We start from the raw sequence: 18,755 nt of genomic DNA, 5'->3' as shown, positions 1-18,755 counted from the left end.
ATTTTTTGATCAAGTAACCTCCCTTGTGGACCGTGGGAATGCTGTAGACATCATATACCTCGACTTCAGCAAAGCTTTCGACAAACTGCCCCATGATATCCTGATGAGCAAACTAGCTCAAAGTGGGCTAGATGAAACAACGATCCGGTGGATCCACAGTTGGCTACAGAATCGGACTCAAAGAGTGCTTATCAATGGGACCTTCTCAAACTGGGGAGAGGTAACGAGTGGGGTACCGCAGGGCTCAGTCCTGGGCCCAATGCTCTTCAACATTTTTATGAATGACTTGGAGGAGGAGATGCAGGGAATGCTGATCAGATTTGCAGATGACACAAAATTGGGCAGGATAGCTAATACTTTGGAAGACAGAAACAAAATTCAAAGTGATCTGGATAGACTGGAGCACTGGGCTGAAAACAACAGAATGACATTTAATAGGGACAAATGCCAAGTTCTGCACCTAGGAAAAAGAAACCAAATGCACACTTACAAGATGGGGGATACGTGGCTCAACCACACTACAAGCGAGATGGATCTTGGAATTGTTGTCAATCACAAGCTGAATATGAGCCAACAATGTGATGTGGCTGCAAAAAAGGCAAATGCTATTTTGGGCTGCATTCATAGAAGCATCGCTTCCAAATCCCGGGAAGTACTAGTTCCCCTCTACTCAGCACTGGTTAGGCCTCATCTGGAGTACTGTGTCCAGTTCTGGGCACCACACTTTAAGAAGGATGCAGACAAACTGGAGAGGGTTCAGAGGAGGGCAACAAAGATGATCAGGGGACTGGAAACAAAGCCCTATGAAGAGAGACTGAAAGAACTGGGCATGTTTAGCCTTGAGAAGAGAAGACTGAGGGGAGATATGATAGCACTCTTCAAGTACTTGAAAGGTTGTCACAGAGAAGAAGGCCAGGATCTCTTCTTGATCATCCCAGAGTGCAGGACACGGAATAATGGGCTCAAGTTACAGGAAGCCAGTTTCCGGCTGAACATCAGGAAAAACTTCCTGACTGTCAGAGTAATATGACAATGGAACCAATTACCTGGGGAGGTGGTGGGCTCTCCCACACTGGAGGCCTTCAAGACGAGGCTGGACAGCCATTTGTCAGGGATGCTCTGACTTGGATTCCTGCCTTGAGCAGGGGGTTGGACTCGATGGCCTTGTAGGCCCCTTCCAACCCTACTATTCTATGATTCTATGAAGCCCCAGTCCCTTGGTAGGACCCACTGCTGATGTCTGCCCCGCTCTCCCTTAACTGTTTTTTCAAGCAGCGCCAGACAGCTGAGTTTAGCTGTGGTTTTAATTTCCCAGAATGCCACTGATGTAGCATAGATCCAGGGCACTGTGGGAAATTAAAATGACAGGCCCCAGTTAGAAGCTCACCACCAGGTAAAAAGAAGAGGCACCCTAAAACACAGACCTGGACATACATTCCCACATAGGGGTTAAACATTTCTTTAGTGATCCTATCCCAAATCCTGAGCAAATCCAAGGGCATGTTTAAATAGTATAGCGTCTTCCAAATTTCTGCCAAGGACATGCTGCAGTTTAAAACCAAATAAATATGATCTGTTTATTCACTGACATGTGGCTATGATAAGCGCTTTGCCACTTGAGAAAGCTCATATTCATTCTACATAAAAAGAACAGTAATTGTTTTCCCATTTACCTTTAAGCATTTAACTACTTTTCAGGATATTCCAGCATAACAATTGCCTCTTAGTGTAGACTAGATTTTTCCTGACTATGGAAATGCCTGCCCAACTATATCTAGCTAATTTGAAAACTGAGTTAAGTGCAGTCTTTCATCGTCAACATCATGTGGCCAATAATGAGTTGCCAACTGGAATTCAAGAAGGACAATAAGCATTATGGAACCTATGTGAAGAGTCTACATCTGTCAGACAGAAATAAGAATTTACTGAGCCAACTGTTTTTTTCCTCTTCCAATTTGAGTCTTGGATGCATACAAAGCAATTTAACAAAGCATTTGAAAAGATATACCAAACCAACTAAAATAACAGAAGGCAATCTAAAAGAACCATGAAGCACCACAGAATGTTTTTGTAGCTAACATTTGTGATTTATAAAAAATATACATATACATATTTGTTTATATAAGTATGTTTAGATTTTTTACACTTGTAATACATTTACCCACAACCATAAAGACTGTGGGAAGGAGAAGGGAATAGTGGCTAAAATCCCAATGTAACAGACATCTGGAAGCAACAAACCCCAGGATCTACAGAGCACTAATGGGGAAAGTAGGAATCAAATAACAGGCTCTGAGGGACAGGAAGAAGTGGTAGGAAAGCTGTATCTCCCATCCATGCAAGCTTTTTAATATATGGCTCTTAAGTGCATGGGTTGCAAAAATTCACGCACAGGCTGAATATTGTGGTTCTACCACTTCTAAATTGTGCTCCCAACATTCTGGTGGCTAAACTAAAATCCAAAATGCTTTCATTGACTGTGTTCACAAAAAACTGCCCAATTGTTCTGTCTTGGCTACTCCCACCAGTGGGAGCAGCTATAGTAACCAGGAACTCACAAACAAGAAAAAAGCTATATTCAAACTGGGACTTCAGAATCTTACTTGTTCTGGGAGAGATGAAGCAGGAGTCCCTGTTTGGTAACACTAGTAAACTTTTTTCCCTCCCTCCCAGTGAATTCCTGGTTCCTGTAGACACTCTCATTGGTGGGAGGAGCCAAGACGGAAATAATTGAGCAGCATGTACCAGACCAGTACACTTGCTTGTGAACGATAAACCAGGAATTCTGCTTCAGTGTTTTGCACGCACACAGCCACTGAATCCACTGCACGTTCATTCTGGACCACGAAACTTTCCTTCTGGTCATACATCAACAAATAAATGTACATTCCCACAATATGCATTCTCTCACTAATTCTGCATTCCTGCACTATTTTAATCCTTCAGTGCTTAGCCATTCTGTATAATCCCACAACAGTTTGCAACATCAGGTGTGACTTAAATCAATTTTTATGCGGCCTTAAGGCTCAAACCATTATGCAGTCTAAGTCTGAGCTAAATGAGCATGAGCAAGATTTATATATATTTAAAACTAAACAAGTCCTGTAATGCTCTTTGCCAGTGAGTGAAAAGACATACAGAAAAGCATCCAGGATCTTTAATTATGACAAGAAGGTGACAATATTGCAGTCATGACAGCAGAACCAGCTAAAATATGAATTGATAATCAGATTTTCTGTGTAAATCCACAGCTTGGAACTCAGAAAATTGTACTGGAAAACGAATTCTTCCTGAAGGTTTAACATATTACTAGTCTTTGATTTAAGAAGTTTGCCAGTACTTTCAAAGCCGTGGTAGGGGAAAATATATTGCATCTACTTTTGTGCCTCATTTCCAAGCCTTTTACAATTTTGTATCCATCACTTTTCAAACATCTGTGTGCAACTTTCCTAAAGTTGAATAAAAGTTCTTTTTTTAAGTTGAAATTCTGAAGATTCCAAGAACAACGTGTAGCCATCCAACACCCTGCCTTCCAATGAGGACATACAAATGATTTTGGATAATCAGTAGCATTGAATGGCTAAAGTTTGGAATATAGGTTAAGATATAATCAAAAGTGTGTTTTGATAACAGATTCATTCAGAGACAACTGCATACTGGAATGGGCACATGATATCATTGAGAACAAATTCAGATACAGGGCTGAAATGCTAGGAACAGTTCACACACGCTGCAGTAATACTAAGTTTTCTACTCACGAACATCCTTGGACTTGTGCTCACTTGTATATGCATGGAAGAAGTAACAGTAACACCTGGGCTGGGTAGCAGACTGAGCAAGTTCACAGGTGCCTGGGTCACACAGTCCTTCCCGTTGTGGTGAGATGTGCTGCATTTTTATTTAACTTATAGTAATTATTTCCACATTTTCATCTATACATATAAGTTAGCATATGCAAATTTTATTCAAACTGGTACCCTCTTTTTTTGGTGATGCGTAAATGGCCAGCATGAAAATACACATAATATATTTCATAACCCTAATTAGGGCAGCCTTTTGGAGCTGCTGCTACAGTTGTGGAAATCACAGCAACTACATGCAACCAACTACATGTACCAGTTAGGGACTTAAGAAGAGCCCTGCCTTTGGGAAGCCCACAAGCTTCTGTCATTCAGACATGACTTTCTCCATAACAATGGGGATAAGTGCAATCCTGAGGAAGTTCATATGTAGGAAGATCAGCTATTCCACTGAATATGTGAACCACTCCTAACAGTTTTAGTTCTGTGGCTTTTGTCTATTGACATTAACTGCTGAGACTACATTTTGCATTCAGATCCACTCAGAATCTTACACTTCTTTGCCATTATTTCACTTTTACTAAAGCATAATTAGTGAGGAAATGTGGATGCTGCTAATGTTGATTTCTGGGTAACTAGACAGATTAATTTACAACTCCCAGGTTCTGAATAGATTTTTCAATATACAAGTTTTGAGTTCTTTAATTTTTAATTGCAGATAGATGGCTTGGAGGGAAAAAAAACATTGACCCAATTATATGTGATGTTTCATTAAAACTATAGCAAGATGAGCTCTAATTTACCCTTTTTTTTGCTTTGGGGGCTTTTAATAAAAGCAATTAAATTGCAATACATTCATTGCATTGTAAAGAGAGGAGATATTATAGACTACAAATCTTATTTTGAAATTTTGTCCCTATGGCCTTTTTTCTTTTTTGAGTTTTTTAAAAATCCTATTTTAGTGGTCTTCCCAAACAGTAGAATATGCAGTCTACAACTTCGTTAATTTTATAGAACCCTACACATTTAAGAAACAGCAACCACCATTTTTGTTCTGTTCTGTACATTACTGCCCAAATGTTGTGTAAATGTGATGATGATGCAGGTGCAGCATATGGGTAAGAGACTGAATTGCAAATGAGGAAGCCCTCAGTTCATATGTCACAACTTCTGTGAGCTCACTAGGTGGCCTTAGGAAAACCACTCTTTCTCAGCCCCCCATCTTCAATATGGGAAATAATTATATTGATCTACCTTACAGGGTTGTTGTAAGAATTACAGCTAGATGCATGTGAAGTGCTTTGAACACTTGCAAGTGCTATACAAACATTAAGTATTATTATCTTGATGCCATGGGTGGATATGGCACCTTACAGGGTTAGATTAAAAACAAAAACACAAGAATACAAGTCCAAGCCCCAAGGAACTTACAAACTACGTTTAGACCCAGGTGGATGGGAAGAAAACCAGTGTAGTGTGGTGGCGAGAGTGATGGACTGGGAGCCGGGAGATCCGGGTTCTAGTCCCCACTTGGCCATGGAAGCTCACTGGGTGACTTTGGGCCAGTCAAACTCTCAGCCCAACCTACCTCACAGGGTTGTTGTCATGAGGATAAAACGGAGAGGAGGAGGATAATGTTGGGTTCCTTGCAAGGGGAAAAAAGGCGGGATATAAATGCAATAAATAAATAAATAAGAAATAAGAAAACGGGAGGAGAGCGAAGGCAACAAGGACATGAATACGAGTAAGTAAAATTACACAGAATTACACTTCGTGTCAGTTGGGATGAGTCCAAAGGAGTAAAGATGGAAAAGGAAAAAAAAAAACCTCCTGGTCACGGTGAAACTTGAGGATGGATTTGGAGAAAGAGATAACACTACCTGGAAAAGGGAATGGTAAGTAACTGAATTATGTCTCTGATTCTGAGACTGGCAGACTACTTCATGCAAAGTGTCTATGGCTCCTGCAAAAATCAATTCAGGCACTTATTTCCAATAGATAACAAAGGCTAAAAGCCTACATAAAATTATGTGACATAATTCCCATTGAGTATGTGTAGCTCTTTCATAATTGCACTAAATGTACTCTATTTGCACAAGCATTATTTCAATTCCAGTTTGCAAGATGTATGTTATTACTCTTTTTACTGATAGGTAAAGTATTATAAAGTACATAATTGATGATGGAGAAGTAACTTTTGCTTGTCTCATTTGATTTAGCTGAACACTTTGATTTAGGATATTTAAGGATTCAAATTTTAACTTTTCCTCTTGTATATGTTTGAAACTGCTGGTGTTTGAAAAACCATTGTGTCTATATTAAACAGCTTATTTTGCATAGGACTGCATTCATATACATAGAAATGCTAACATTTCCTTTCCCTAAGAAAATTACAACAGAACACAAGTCAAAATGATGTTGAGAACTTCTGCCTCGATTGAAAGAAACAAGCATTCTTCAATAAAAAGTAACACTCATTTCTTAGAAATGTTGTTGACTCCCCATATAAAGTGTAGGGGTCTCAAACTAGGGGGTCTGGCCATGGGATCCAGCTGTGTTGCTTTCTTCTGCATCACAGCAGAGATTAATTGAGCTTCAGCGCCATCACTGACAATGCCAGAGGTAGGGCGACCACTTATGAATTGCCAAAAAAGAAGAAATGCATCACTACTAAAGATGATGCCAATTTGCATAAAAGTTGCATATGCTCATTTATATGTACAGATGCAAATTTAGAAATTATTATAATATACAGCACATCCCATCATCGTGTGGAAGGCTGTGACCAGGTGACCCATGTGCCTTCTTCCTCAGTCTGCTGTCCAGGTGCTGTTGATGGGGAACTTCAAGATCGAGCTCTCCCTTCTTATGGTTCTTTATCTTTAAACCAGACTTGGACTGGACAGCCCTTCAAACAGAGGATGCCTTCAAAATAGAAGAGAGTCCTCTGGCAGCCCTTCAAATAGAGGGCTGTCCTCTGTAATACCTGGTCACCCTAGCCAGAGGGTAGTATTGCAGTAGCTGCCACAGTAGGGGTCAGGCATGTTGCCTGGTTTCTCAGTCTGAGCAACTTATTGATCAGCCAGGTACAGACTTAATTGCTCCTCCACTGACCAGCCTAATGGCTGGTGAGCGTAGAGGCGGCCAGGCAGACAAGCTGAACTACCTGCCTGGCTGAATCAAACAAGCTAACTTAGGATGCAATCCCATGCATGTTTATACAGAAAAAAATCTACAACTCTCAGCATCCCTCCAGCCAGCCATGCTGGCTGGGGCATGCTCGGAGTTGTAGGACTGTTTTCTGTCTAAACATGCATAGGATTGCTCCCTTAATTTCTGAACATGCAGACCAGATTTGAGCAATCTAGTCTCACTTGTACTCCGAGGCCAGTACGTAGCCTTGGACCTATTGCATAGCAGCTTGTGTTAAGTCACTTTGGTAATCTGTGCTATAAAGGCAACGGTTTTCAGTCTCTCTGGTCTAGTTCAGTTGCACTAGTCTTGTGCATAAATATTACATCTGCTCTGTAATTTGATATAGATGTGTTTACGTTAGAGAACGTATTTCGTTGGTTCTTCTCTCATGAGTAGGCCCAAGCCTAGATTTCGCCATGAGAAAAGTGCAAATCTGCAGGAAATGTAAGAGGCATTAGAAACCCAATTAGAAACCCAATTCAGCAAGCTGCGTTCATAAAAATGTGTTGCCAAGACAGCTATGTTTTTTTTAAAAAAAAAAATTCAGCACATAGGTGTCAATAAGTGGAAATCCTGCACTGGATTATTTGACTGCATATTTTGTGCAAGTGGCTTGTATAGGCGATTGAATCGTTGAATAGATTATCAGTAGCGACAGCAAACTTAGGTGGTGAGTGCTGACAGAACTGTAGCCAAAGCTGGGCCGCTGACAGACAAGAGAGAGGAATCTGCATGGTCAGGGAAAACCATGGTCAGGGTATGCAGAAATGCAACAAATCTCAAGAGGGCAAAAAAGAGCCCAACGAGGGCTGAGCATGCTCAGTAGTCACTGAATATAGAGTGACAATTGGAGAAGAAAAATGGTAATGGGGAGAGAGCGGAATGCCCCGCTTGGAGGAAATGGCTGACTGGAACCCTAAACAAGACACTCCTTTTAGGGTGGAGGATACACTGCACCATTTTGTTGCAGGACCCACATGTTTTCACTCTATTAGCGTTATTTCTGTCTCACACATGGCATTTAGTTGTGTGAAAGAGTGATGTTGAAATTGAGGTACCTGAAAGATACAGAATTATATCAAACATGTGGTATTTGCATGATAAAATAAACTTTACTTAGCCTAAAAACTAATTCTATAACTGCCCCAGATTACAGTAATATATTCTATTTCAGAATATGTATATACATCTTTATATAATGATTTTATCCACAATTTAATTGTATTGTTTACACCACTTCCGTTGAGACCAACTGTGTGCACACTGGCTGTGTTCGCACATAACAGCAGCAAATTTTGGGTTAATTAACACACAATTTGCCATAGCACATGCCTGACACATGCCACTGCTGCTTCACATAAATGACCTCCTATTTGCCCAGTTGAAGCTTGATTCATGACATGCGAACTATGGGTTAACCATGGGTTAAACAATGCACAGTTAATCTACAATTAGTTCTTAGGTTAACTGTGGGTTGTTTAACCCATGATTAATCCATAGACCCAGTTTGCATATAGTGATAACCCAGAGTATGAGTTGAGTACAGGCTGTCGTTGAATTGTGGGTTGTTGTTGAATCGAGGGTTGTCATCCTGTGCAAATCCTGCACTATGGTTTAACTATGGGTTGTTAACCACGAACAAGCCAGAGTACACAACCCAACAACAAATCATGGGGTTTTTTCCCTGGGTTGTTTATAGTTAACAACCCACTGTTAAATGTAGTGCGGGGTTCACACGTAATGACAACCATGATTCAACAACAACCCATGATTCAATGACAACCCATACTCAACCCATCGTCTGGGTTGTCATTATGTGTGAACCAGGTAGGATAACTATGCAAAGAGGAAGTGGTTAGTTAACCCACAATTTGGCACTGTTACATGCGAACCAGGCCACAGAGAGAACATGTCTTAATTTTGTGTCTGTGACTTCTTATGTATAAGACAATATATTACATTCAGTATTTCTTTAGACTTTACTCTTCAGTAAATGACTCATTTGTTATATCTTATATCTGTCAGCTGGCCAATTTCACAACAGTTTAACCTTGCCATTGTGATGACTGTCTTATTGGATTGTTAACACAATCTGAAATTCTTACAGAGCACCCAAGAGTTAACAAATCTTGCCAGTTTTGAGCAAATCATATCTAGAGGACATGACTGATTGTATCAGTATCTATTAAATTGGTAAGAATTAGGCCAGTGCTCAGAATTCATCATGTTTGGGGTTGGATGGCTTAATTAAAAAAAGTTCAGAAAAGCATCCCAAATTCCTTAGATGTGTTAACACAGGGATATAGAGAAGCTTTTGTTCAAATGTATGACTTAATTGTTGAAGCTGTCTTTCTCATTTTAATTTCACCTACTAGAAAGTCAATAATCATTGATTACATTTTGTCAGAAGAATTCTTATCTGTTACCCTTGCCCAAGAGAGAAAATCCTTAGTTTATCTTACGCAGCATTTGTTGACACACTCTCTAACCCTTAAATAAAGCCTTAACTGATGATCTCTTGTGGAAGTGGACATAATTTGCTTCAAAGGCTTTTGATATCATCCTCTATGCAGAAGTATTAAGAAAACTAGCAAAGAGGAAAGAGCAAAGGTTATACTGCTAATAAAAGAAATTGGTTAGGTGAAGAGAAAAGGGATTATAGCTGGTTTCTGAGGACCCAATTAATGTAGTAGTTCCATTATTAGTGAACGTCCCTTATTTTGAAAACAGTTACTTGTGTATGTTAAATTATATAATGGGAAAACTGTCTTAAATGACCCGTCTAAATAAATATATTGCAATGAGAGTATTAACGTGAGGGAGGCAGGTTTTTTATAATCTAGCCAAAGACAAGCATTTTTAAGTTCCATTGATCTCAATGGGATAAATCAAAGTGACTTGTTCCATTGATCTCAATGGGATAAATCAAAGTGACTTTAAAATGCTTCCGTTTGGCTAGAGTATGCTATCATTACTTATTTAGACTTGTTTTGAAATAAATAATAGGCTTAGGGCAGATTGCAAGCTTATATTGTAACGCACATGGATCAGTAAGGACCCATGTATAGATATGTGGGGGAAAGAGAACAATTTTCCTGGGGCTGGAGATCCAGGTGTAGCCCACCTGGACTACAAGCCCATTATCATATGTGGAGAAAACTGAAGCCAACATGTAGAAGATATAGAGGATGTTTATTCAGATTTATTTCCCAGAATCTATATTGAGTGTCCCAATTTTGTAAGATTTGCTGGAGCCAGTAGGAAACAATATTAGAATGGAATAAGCAACAGCCCCAATGGTGGGCTCAGGCCATGCTCTAGAAGTGTGTACAGGTAGGGATGTCAGAGAAATCCGCTGTGGATTCAAATGAGGCCAGATTCTTTGGAATCCGGCCTCAGGAATCCGCAGCAGATCGGGACCACTTACCTCTGCTCCAGGAGGACTGGAGGCGGAACGGCACTCGGCGGCTTCTTCCAGCCAGAGCCGTTCACCTCCTCCCTGTCCCAGCCAATTGCCTTTAAAAAAAAAAAGTCTTTTTTTTTTTTAATGGCGATCGGGAGGATGTGCCCATAGACTTATAGGCAAATAGAGTCATGAATCTTGCATATAGGTCTATGTGTCCATAGGTGTATACGCAAGATTCACCACTCTATTTTGCGTATAAGTCTATGGGCACATGCGATCAGCAGGATGTGCAGGGGCCAATATTCCAGCAGGGGCCCACTGTCACGAGCCCTTTAGGGTTGCTCCTCCTCTTCACCATTGCAACCTGCTTGTTCAGCTGCCTCTCATTCTGGCCCAGATAATGGTGGTTGTGAAAAGGAGGAGCAGCAGATACCAATGCCTACTTGTTCGCTTGCTGTCCACCTGTCAATGAAGCAAGTAGTAGCAATGATAGAATCATAGAATAGTAGGGTTGGAAGTGGCCTACAAGGCCATCGAGTCCAACCTCCTGCTCAATGCAGGAATTAATAGGAAAGAGGAGGAGAAGCAATAGCAGCTGATGACCATGGTGATGAGAAGGTAGAACTCACTGAGGGAGGGAGCCCACTGAGGGAGTCTTTTCCAAGGGCTCTCAAAAACCTGGAGCTGGTGTCGGGACCAGCTCCCTTGAAACACCAACAGCTAAGCACAGGTTAAAATAAACAATGAATTCTCTTTATTGCAGGAAGACAGCAACAATCCTTCAGAGTCTCTGGCCCAGAAACTTTACATAGCTTTCAGCCCCAATAAATCAGTTAATCCACATGGAAGCCAGAGACAGAGTTGTAAATCTAGCATTAAGTTCTAAAACAGCAATCCAAGCAGGAGACAGAAACAAGGTCTTAAAGACCCACAGTTTTATCCATGACAGGAGGTTTCTAGGTTTTCAGGTTCAGATTCCAAGAGTATATTCCCAGAATGAGTCAGAAGAGCATGGGAGTCTAAGCAAGCCAAAAGCTCAGGGCTCAGGTATAATCCAAGCGAAGGAGTTTTCCAGTAATAGAGATGTTGTACCTACAAAGTTCTTAACCTGTGCAGCAGCTTTTAAATAGAGGCGGGGTGACTAGAGCCAGTCCACCTATACCCGCAGGAAAACTTTTCCTGTAATCGTGAACCATGCTTAGTTGGGTGTCTCTCTACACTCTCCAGTTGCCTTCATTCCCAAGGACACAGGCCCAAGCCCCCCACCCCCTCAGCATAGCTTTTGACCTGCTCATTTCCTGCAGGAAGTCGGGCCCCTGCACTTCAGACACCTCTCCCAAGGCTGAATCTTCCAGCTGGCAAGGAGTATCACACTTGTCCAGCCCACCTCCTGCTAGGAAACCAGGCAGAACCAAGCTCTCACTCTCCTTACATTCCACAGCCTGAGCAGGCCCTAAATTGGTCCCCCTCCATGTCCCGGTCTTCCTCCAAGGCCACAGTGCAGGGGACAGGGAGAAGCATGACAGCTGGCATGCAAGATGGTGTGCTTCCTCCCTTTTGGACTGAGTTAATCCCATAGGCCATGGCTAAAGTAGTTTCGAGTGCACGGCAACCGGGATGAGCCATGCCCCATCTTTCTCTTAAAATGATTAGCCGCCTCCTTGTACTTCAGGGGGGGATACGGTTGAATCCAGATGCTGGCCGGGGGGGGGGAGTTGAGGCAATCCCATGCAAGAAACCATTGGAAACAGTGCCCTCTCTCCTCTTTGCTGGTGCAGAAACAGATGAAATGATGCCATATGATCAATCCACCTGCTTTGCATGTCGATAGTGTGGAATTTCATAAGTTTTTGTGGCCCAAGCTATTTAATATTTTATATACATTTCACTTGCCAACACCTACGTTGATTTGAAGTTAATGGAGCTGCATAGGAGTAGTACTTTGAGCATTGCGTTGCATATAAAATGGTCTTCACCTTTCAAAGGAAGAGATATGTTAGTCTTCAATAAATATTCCAGAACAATCTCATTTACAGCTCAGTTTTGATCATTGTTCAGCAAGCAAATAGCGCATAGTTTAGAGCTATTTTGAATGAACATTGACCTTCTCAATGAATAGGAGAGCATAAGTTAAACTTAATATTGTTTATTAAGGAAGGTCCTTAATGGAAGGTCCTTCATTTTCCAAAACATGGAGATGCCTTTTTACTTGGAGGGAATTATGTTTTGCAATTTAGCTGAGTGCATTTTTAATTGTAAGGTATATTTTATATTTGTAAAAGTATATACATTTGCTCCTGTTTATATTCAGCCTTCAAAGAAAAATAAAGGTTATGTTTAAAGCTCTTGTCTTCACCAGTTCTCTTACTAGGAAATGCATTTCCAGATGTATTTGTAGGGCAACAGTGACATGCACCATTCACTCAATGTCCTATTATAATTTCTTTTCGTTGTAGATGTAAGATTGCAACACTTCAGTGTACAAAATTATTGTGCTGCACTGATCCTAACTGGTATTTCCTTTTCTTTTTCCTTCTAGGCTGTTGATATACTCCTGCAACATGGTGCTTATGTGAATGTTCAAGACGCAGTTTTTTTCACCCCTTTACATATTGCAGCATACTATGGCCATGAACAGGTATGGTAAAGTTAACATTGCATGGTCACAAATGGAGAAACCTATGTGCAATGTGTAGCATCCCCTGTTTCACATATAGGAGAGATGGAAGCAGCCTTGGGCTTTGTCCACACCTGCATAAATCACAAAGAAGAGAAACAGGTTCTCAGTAGGAAGCCCAACATGTTTCGGCCTGTTTCATATTTTTAGGCCTTCTTCAGGGGGTAGAGAAAAAAGTCTGCAGATTTTTTTCAGAAAAAGATTGACACAGGAGACAATCTACTGGTGACTCAGTAGATTGCCAGTAGATTGACACGGGAGACAATCTTTTGCTAAAAAAATTCTGCAGACTTTTTTCTCTACTCCCCAAAACCTTTTTCTCTTCTTCATGATTTACTTTGGATGCCCACCTCCTTCTGTTTTCACACATGCATAAAGTCAGAAGAAACACTAAACTGTTTTGTACATTCAGTGGTTAACTATGACAACCTTTGTGTGTCGATATGACAGAGTAATCACTGAAGCTGGAACCTTTTGATCACCTGATGCCACATCAGACATAATACATTTTCCATGGGGACAGTTCATACATTCAACTGCGAGTCATCAACGACTGAGTAATCAAGCAATGAGAAAGATCAAGTGATATATATGAATGTGTGAAGAAGTTCAGTGACAAGTATATCCTTTACTAGTTGTTTCAAATCAAGGTTGCATGCATGTACATGACTCAACTCACAGAAGCTGTTTGAATGGCCTCTATTGAAAGGTATTGTATTTGAGATGATGATAATAAAATGAAGTCTCTCTGTGGCATTTAATCTGTGATGGCTGCTTCACCCATCATCACTTCATGCTATATTCATCAAGTGATGAACATGCATGTATACACTTGCCCTCAATCTGCCTTTATAACTTCTTTGAAAGAGAAGGAAGATTTTCATTGAGTTCATTAAGAGCTTACACAGGATCAGAACAGAGTAGTGAAGAAAAACCTTGTTTACCATCCAGCGAGCTGCAGCACAGATTGGGGAGCCCACAAATCAGATATGTACAGGTTATTTGAATCCACCATTGTTCTGAAAAAGATGTACTAGAAATTGCAGAAAGCCATCAGGTTTGTCATCTCTGTTGGTTTGAGTACATTCACATTTCTGGCGGGAAATACGCATATACTGAAGTATGATTGGTGTTTCAAGCCTGCCCCAAATACCTGTCTGCCTGATCTGCAAGGTGAACTCCAGGACCTCCTGCAATGACTTAGGGTATTCTGGGATCCAACTCTTAATTATCAGTCTCCTTACTGCAGGCAACCTAGGATCTGTGACCCTGGCTCTTTTGTGACAATGCAAAGAATCTTGAGGTGTATCTCTGGGACTGAACATTGGCACCCCTAAAATGCTACCCCAATGACTTCTCATGTTGCTCTGTGGCACCTCCAGATGTTAAGGGTCCCCCAGGCAAGATGCTATCTGTATGTGGGGGGAATCCTTTGCCACCTCCTCACTCAGTGGGGTCACCTATGCTTTTCTTCTGCTGTTGCCACTATCTACTTTCTCACCCTCTCCCTGTGGGCCCAATCCTCACTGTTGTCAAGGATCATAGGCCAAGGCTAGTGAGTGGTGGCAGCTGCTCCTTGTTCTTGCTGCTGTAGCTGCTTGACGGCCTGTGCTCTCCCTGAGTGCCAGAAGTAGAATACTGTCTAGGCATCCAATGATGTTGACCCTAGTGTGCTTGTTCTTTGACTTTATTCAAGCATGACTTTTAGACAGCTTATATTTCCTGTGTCATTGAGACACTACTTAGATGAAAGCAGAGAGCTGTTTCCAAAAATGATTTGGAGTCTGAGTCCAACAACATAGGCAGCTGAGGGGGAGTGAGAGAGAGAGAGAGGTCCAGTTATAGTAGAAAGTCCTTCATATTTAGGGCTGAGAGGATGGTTTATTCTGGTATAAGTTGCTTTTGAACAAATAGTCACAGTTTTGTAAAATTATGCTAAAATGCATATGGTGCTTTTATGATAAGGGGTTTGGCTTTCAGAAAAGGAACCATAGCTTGGATGCATCTAATTTATAGGCATTTTACTTTACTTTGGTACTTGGGTCAGTTAAAGTAATAGGCTTTGGTCCGTTCCCAGCCTTTTACTATCTGTGTCATTTTTTAAAAAAGAATTGGCAACTGTTACTGAGCTAATGAAATGTTCTGTCAATGTACAATTTAATTATAAATCAAGACTACAATAGCCCTAATTCTCATGATAGTGAGTAAAACTTAACATATTCTTGATGTTCAAGGAATGGTCCAAATATTAAGGCATACGGTCTGTATACTGTCCTGTGATTTCATAGAAAATGTAAAAGTTGCATACACTTTTAATTCTAACTAATGAAGTATTATTAGGTAACCCGACTCCTGCTGAAATTTGGTGCTGATGTCAATGTGAGTGGAGAAGTCGGGGACAGGCCCCTCCATTTAGCTTCAGCCAAAGGATTTCTCAATATTGCAAAGCTTTTGATGGAAGAAGGCAGCAAGGCAGATGGTAAGTTATTAGAAATATAACAGCCTTCCTACAAGATGCTATAAATTGCAAGGGGCTGAAACAGACCAATTCAGTCTCTCCCCACCCTGGTTTTCTGCTTTTCCCCCTTTTCTTTTCCAACCGAGACTCATTCTGTACTTCCTAGAGGCCACTTAGCATGCTCAGTCCTAAGGAACTGTTCTTTGATCTGCAGGGGGCAGGGTTGCTTCCTTTTGTTTTTTTCCTACAACTAGGGATGTACGAAAGTCACTTACCTTTTCACGAAATTTGATTTGAGGTGGGGGGAGGCGCTCTGTCCCTCCTCCCAAAATTCTGGCCGGGGGGGAGGTGTTCCGTCCCTCCCCCCCGAAATTCTGGCCAGGGGGGAGGCACTCCGTCCCTCCCCCCCGAATCCTGCCCGGCCGGGTCTGCAAATGGCGGCGGCCGTAGCCGCCACCGTTTGCATCCCTGCAGTCAGCCGTGATAGGCTACATAAATGTTTACGTAGCCTATCATGGCTGAGTTAAAAAAAAAAACACGCGTACGCAAATGGCGGCACCCATCGGCGCTGCCATTTGCATTCCTTATTTTGGCACATCTAGTCTACATAAACATTTACGTAGACTATGGCGAAAATAAGGGGAACGCAAATAGCGTAGACACTACGCTATTTGCGTTCCCCTTATTTTTGCCATAGTCTACGTAAATGTTTACGTAGACTAGACGTGCCAAAATAAGGAACGCAAATGGCAGCGCCCATGGGCGCGGCCATTTACGTACGCGCGGGTTTTTTTGTTTTTTTTTACTCAGCCGTGATAGGCTACATAAACATTTACATAACCTATCACGGTATTTTTTAAAAATCTAGCCGTGATAGGCTACGTAAATCTTTAGATCTTTAGATTAAAAAAAAAGACGTGATAGGCTACGTAAAGATTTATGTAGCCTATCACGGCTAGGTTAAAAAAAAAAACGTGATAGGCTACGTAAATCTTTACGTAGCCTATCACGTCTGACTTTAAAAAAAAAACACGCGCGTACGCAAATGGCGGCGGCTACGGCCGCCGCCATTTGTGTTCCTTATTTTGGCACGTCTTAGTCTACGTAAATATTTACGTAGACTAAGACGGCGAAAATAAGGGGAACGCAAATAGCTATTTGCGTTCCACTTATTTTCGCCGTCTTAGTCTACGTAAATATTTACTTAGACTAAGATGGGCCAAAATAAGGAACGCAAATGGCGGCAGCCGTAGCCACCGCCATTTGCGTACGTGCGTGTGTTTTTTTTCTTTTAAGTCAGACATGATAGGCTACGTAAAGATTTACGTAGCCTATCATGGCTGACTACAGGGACGCAAACGGCAGCAACTACGGCTGCTGCCATTTGCGTCCCTGCTAGCCCGTGGCTGGATGTTCGGCTGTTGGTGGAGCTGGCCGGCGGCTCCGCAGAATCCCTGTGGAGCACAGCCGGCCGGCCAGGATTCTGGGGGGAGGGACGGAGTGCCTCCCCCCCCCAGCGGAACCCGGAGGAGCCAGGTAAGACCAATTTCGTACATCCCTAGTCTTGAGCCTCTAACAACTCCATGGCAAGCAGACATTCAGCAGATGCAGCTTTCCCTAGTATGGGGATGCAACGATGGGAAACCTTCACCAGTGGAATCTCTGCTTGTCATTGCAGCTGTTGAAAGCACAGGAACTGTGCTGGGAAGAGGGAAAAAAATTGCAACTCTGTCTGTTCAACTACCTAGCCCCCTGAGGATTTTCCTGCACTCATATAGAGGGTCAGTCTCTTGTTTAGTAAATGCCCACACAAAGCTAAATGCATTGATCCATATGACACTTATTTTTATCCTTCTTCACACACAGCCCAGAAGCACTGATCTCCCAACCCCCCATTTTTCACCCTGCTTTTTTCAGCAGGATGATTCTGCTAGTGTCACACTGGAATGTAAGCTGCTACACCCCCATTCTACTCAGTAGTACCTGCCAGTATAAATTTAACATATTCTCTCTGAGTCACGAATGCATTGCATACCACCTACTCCCTCATTAAAAAACTGTAGGAGCAGCATGACTCAGATTTGTAAGTAATTCTTTTTTCCACCGAGAGCCCTTGATATTTAAGATTTGATGTGTGTGCACCGAACCAATATAATTATAATACCAGGAGATGGGGGGAAGAGAAGGTATGTTCACCCACCATACAAGGTAGAAAAAGACTTGTTATCGGTTAGTTAATTTATTCCTATAGAAGAAGAAATCAGGACACTGTTACAGATTATTTATTTTAAAATCTGTATCTTTTTTCCTTGGAAAAGAGAGAGAGAGAAGCAGAGAACCTGGGAGCTGAAATATCTTACCCTCAAAGTAGCACATTTTGAAACTTCAACTCTCCATGGCAACTAGGACAGTGTTGCAAGCATTGAAGAAGGAAAATAATTCATTATTTACAATTAGTCCAAGTTGTTCTGGAGGAATGTTCTGAAACTTAGCCACACATTGCCTCTGTACTTTGATCTATTCGCTCTAGCGTGTTTTGAGTGGTCAGCCATTTAGAGCCACCCTTTCAGGTCACAGAAGCCGAGGGAGAGGATTGGTGGCCATTGAGGCAGAACAGAAAGGTCAAAATGCTGTCAGACATGGCTAAACATTTGCAAAATGAAACATTGTGTCAATGTTTTTTCTTCTGTTCCTTCCGCTTGATATGAACTTGTAAAGGGTCCTGTCACAAATTTCTTTGCCACCCCATTTTTAGACATGGTCTTTTGTGTTCTGGCTAAAAATGATTCCTCTCAATTGTGCCTCAGAGGTTAGTTGATGCCTCTGTTGTTTCGCTCCCACAGGGAGCCGGGGGGCAGGGGAGAGAGATATATTTTGGTTTGGGGGAAGATTGCTCAGATATTATATTACAGGTGTATCAACCCTCTTTCAGCCCAATGGCTGAATTCAATTTTGGAGCAAAACTCTTGGGCCACATTCCAGAGGTGGGCAGGGCCGAAGGCAAAGGGAATGAAAACAAAATATGAAAAATACCAGCATATTTAGCTTAAAGCTTTTACCACCAGTAACTAAGTCTTAGGAGAGGCATTTCAACCTTTTAGAATGGGGAGAATAATGCACAAAAGTCAGGAAACCACCAAATGATTCATGGACAGGGGAAAGAGGGTGGGGTCAGGGCAATGGGGCATAGCCATCTGGGGAAAGTGGAGAGCCAAATTG

The 18,755-nt window shown here is 41.6% G+C and overlaps 1 protein-coding gene across 2 annotated transcripts in view; it reads left to right on the top strand.

Annotated features, from left to right (window-relative positions):
• TNNI3K (TNNI3 interacting kinase) overlaps positions 1–18,755 on the top strand; it is a 268,089-nt gene that overhangs the window by 42,011 nt on the left and 207,323 nt on the right. For both annotated transcript variants that reach the window (XM_084852224.1, XM_084852223.1), the window contains 2 exons: positions 12,941–13,039; positions 15,419–15,557. In XM_084852224.1, coding sequence (XP_084708350.1) covers positions 12,941–13,039; positions 15,419–15,557 — 238 coding nt within the window. The remainder of the gene's footprint in view (positions 1–12,940; positions 13,040–15,418; positions 15,558–18,755) is intronic.

This window comes from Heloderma suspectum, chromosome 4 (genome assembly GCF_057233095.1).
Source record: "Heloderma suspectum isolate Gila_16-S chromosome 4, 16-S_ref, whole genome shotgun sequence".
In the NCBI taxonomy this organism is placed as follows: Eukaryota; Metazoa; Chordata; class Lepidosauria; order Squamata; family Helodermatidae; genus Heloderma; species Heloderma suspectum.
The sequence above is the reverse complement of the archived record's forward strand: the minus strand, read 5'-3'. Positions and strand labels throughout refer to the sequence as shown.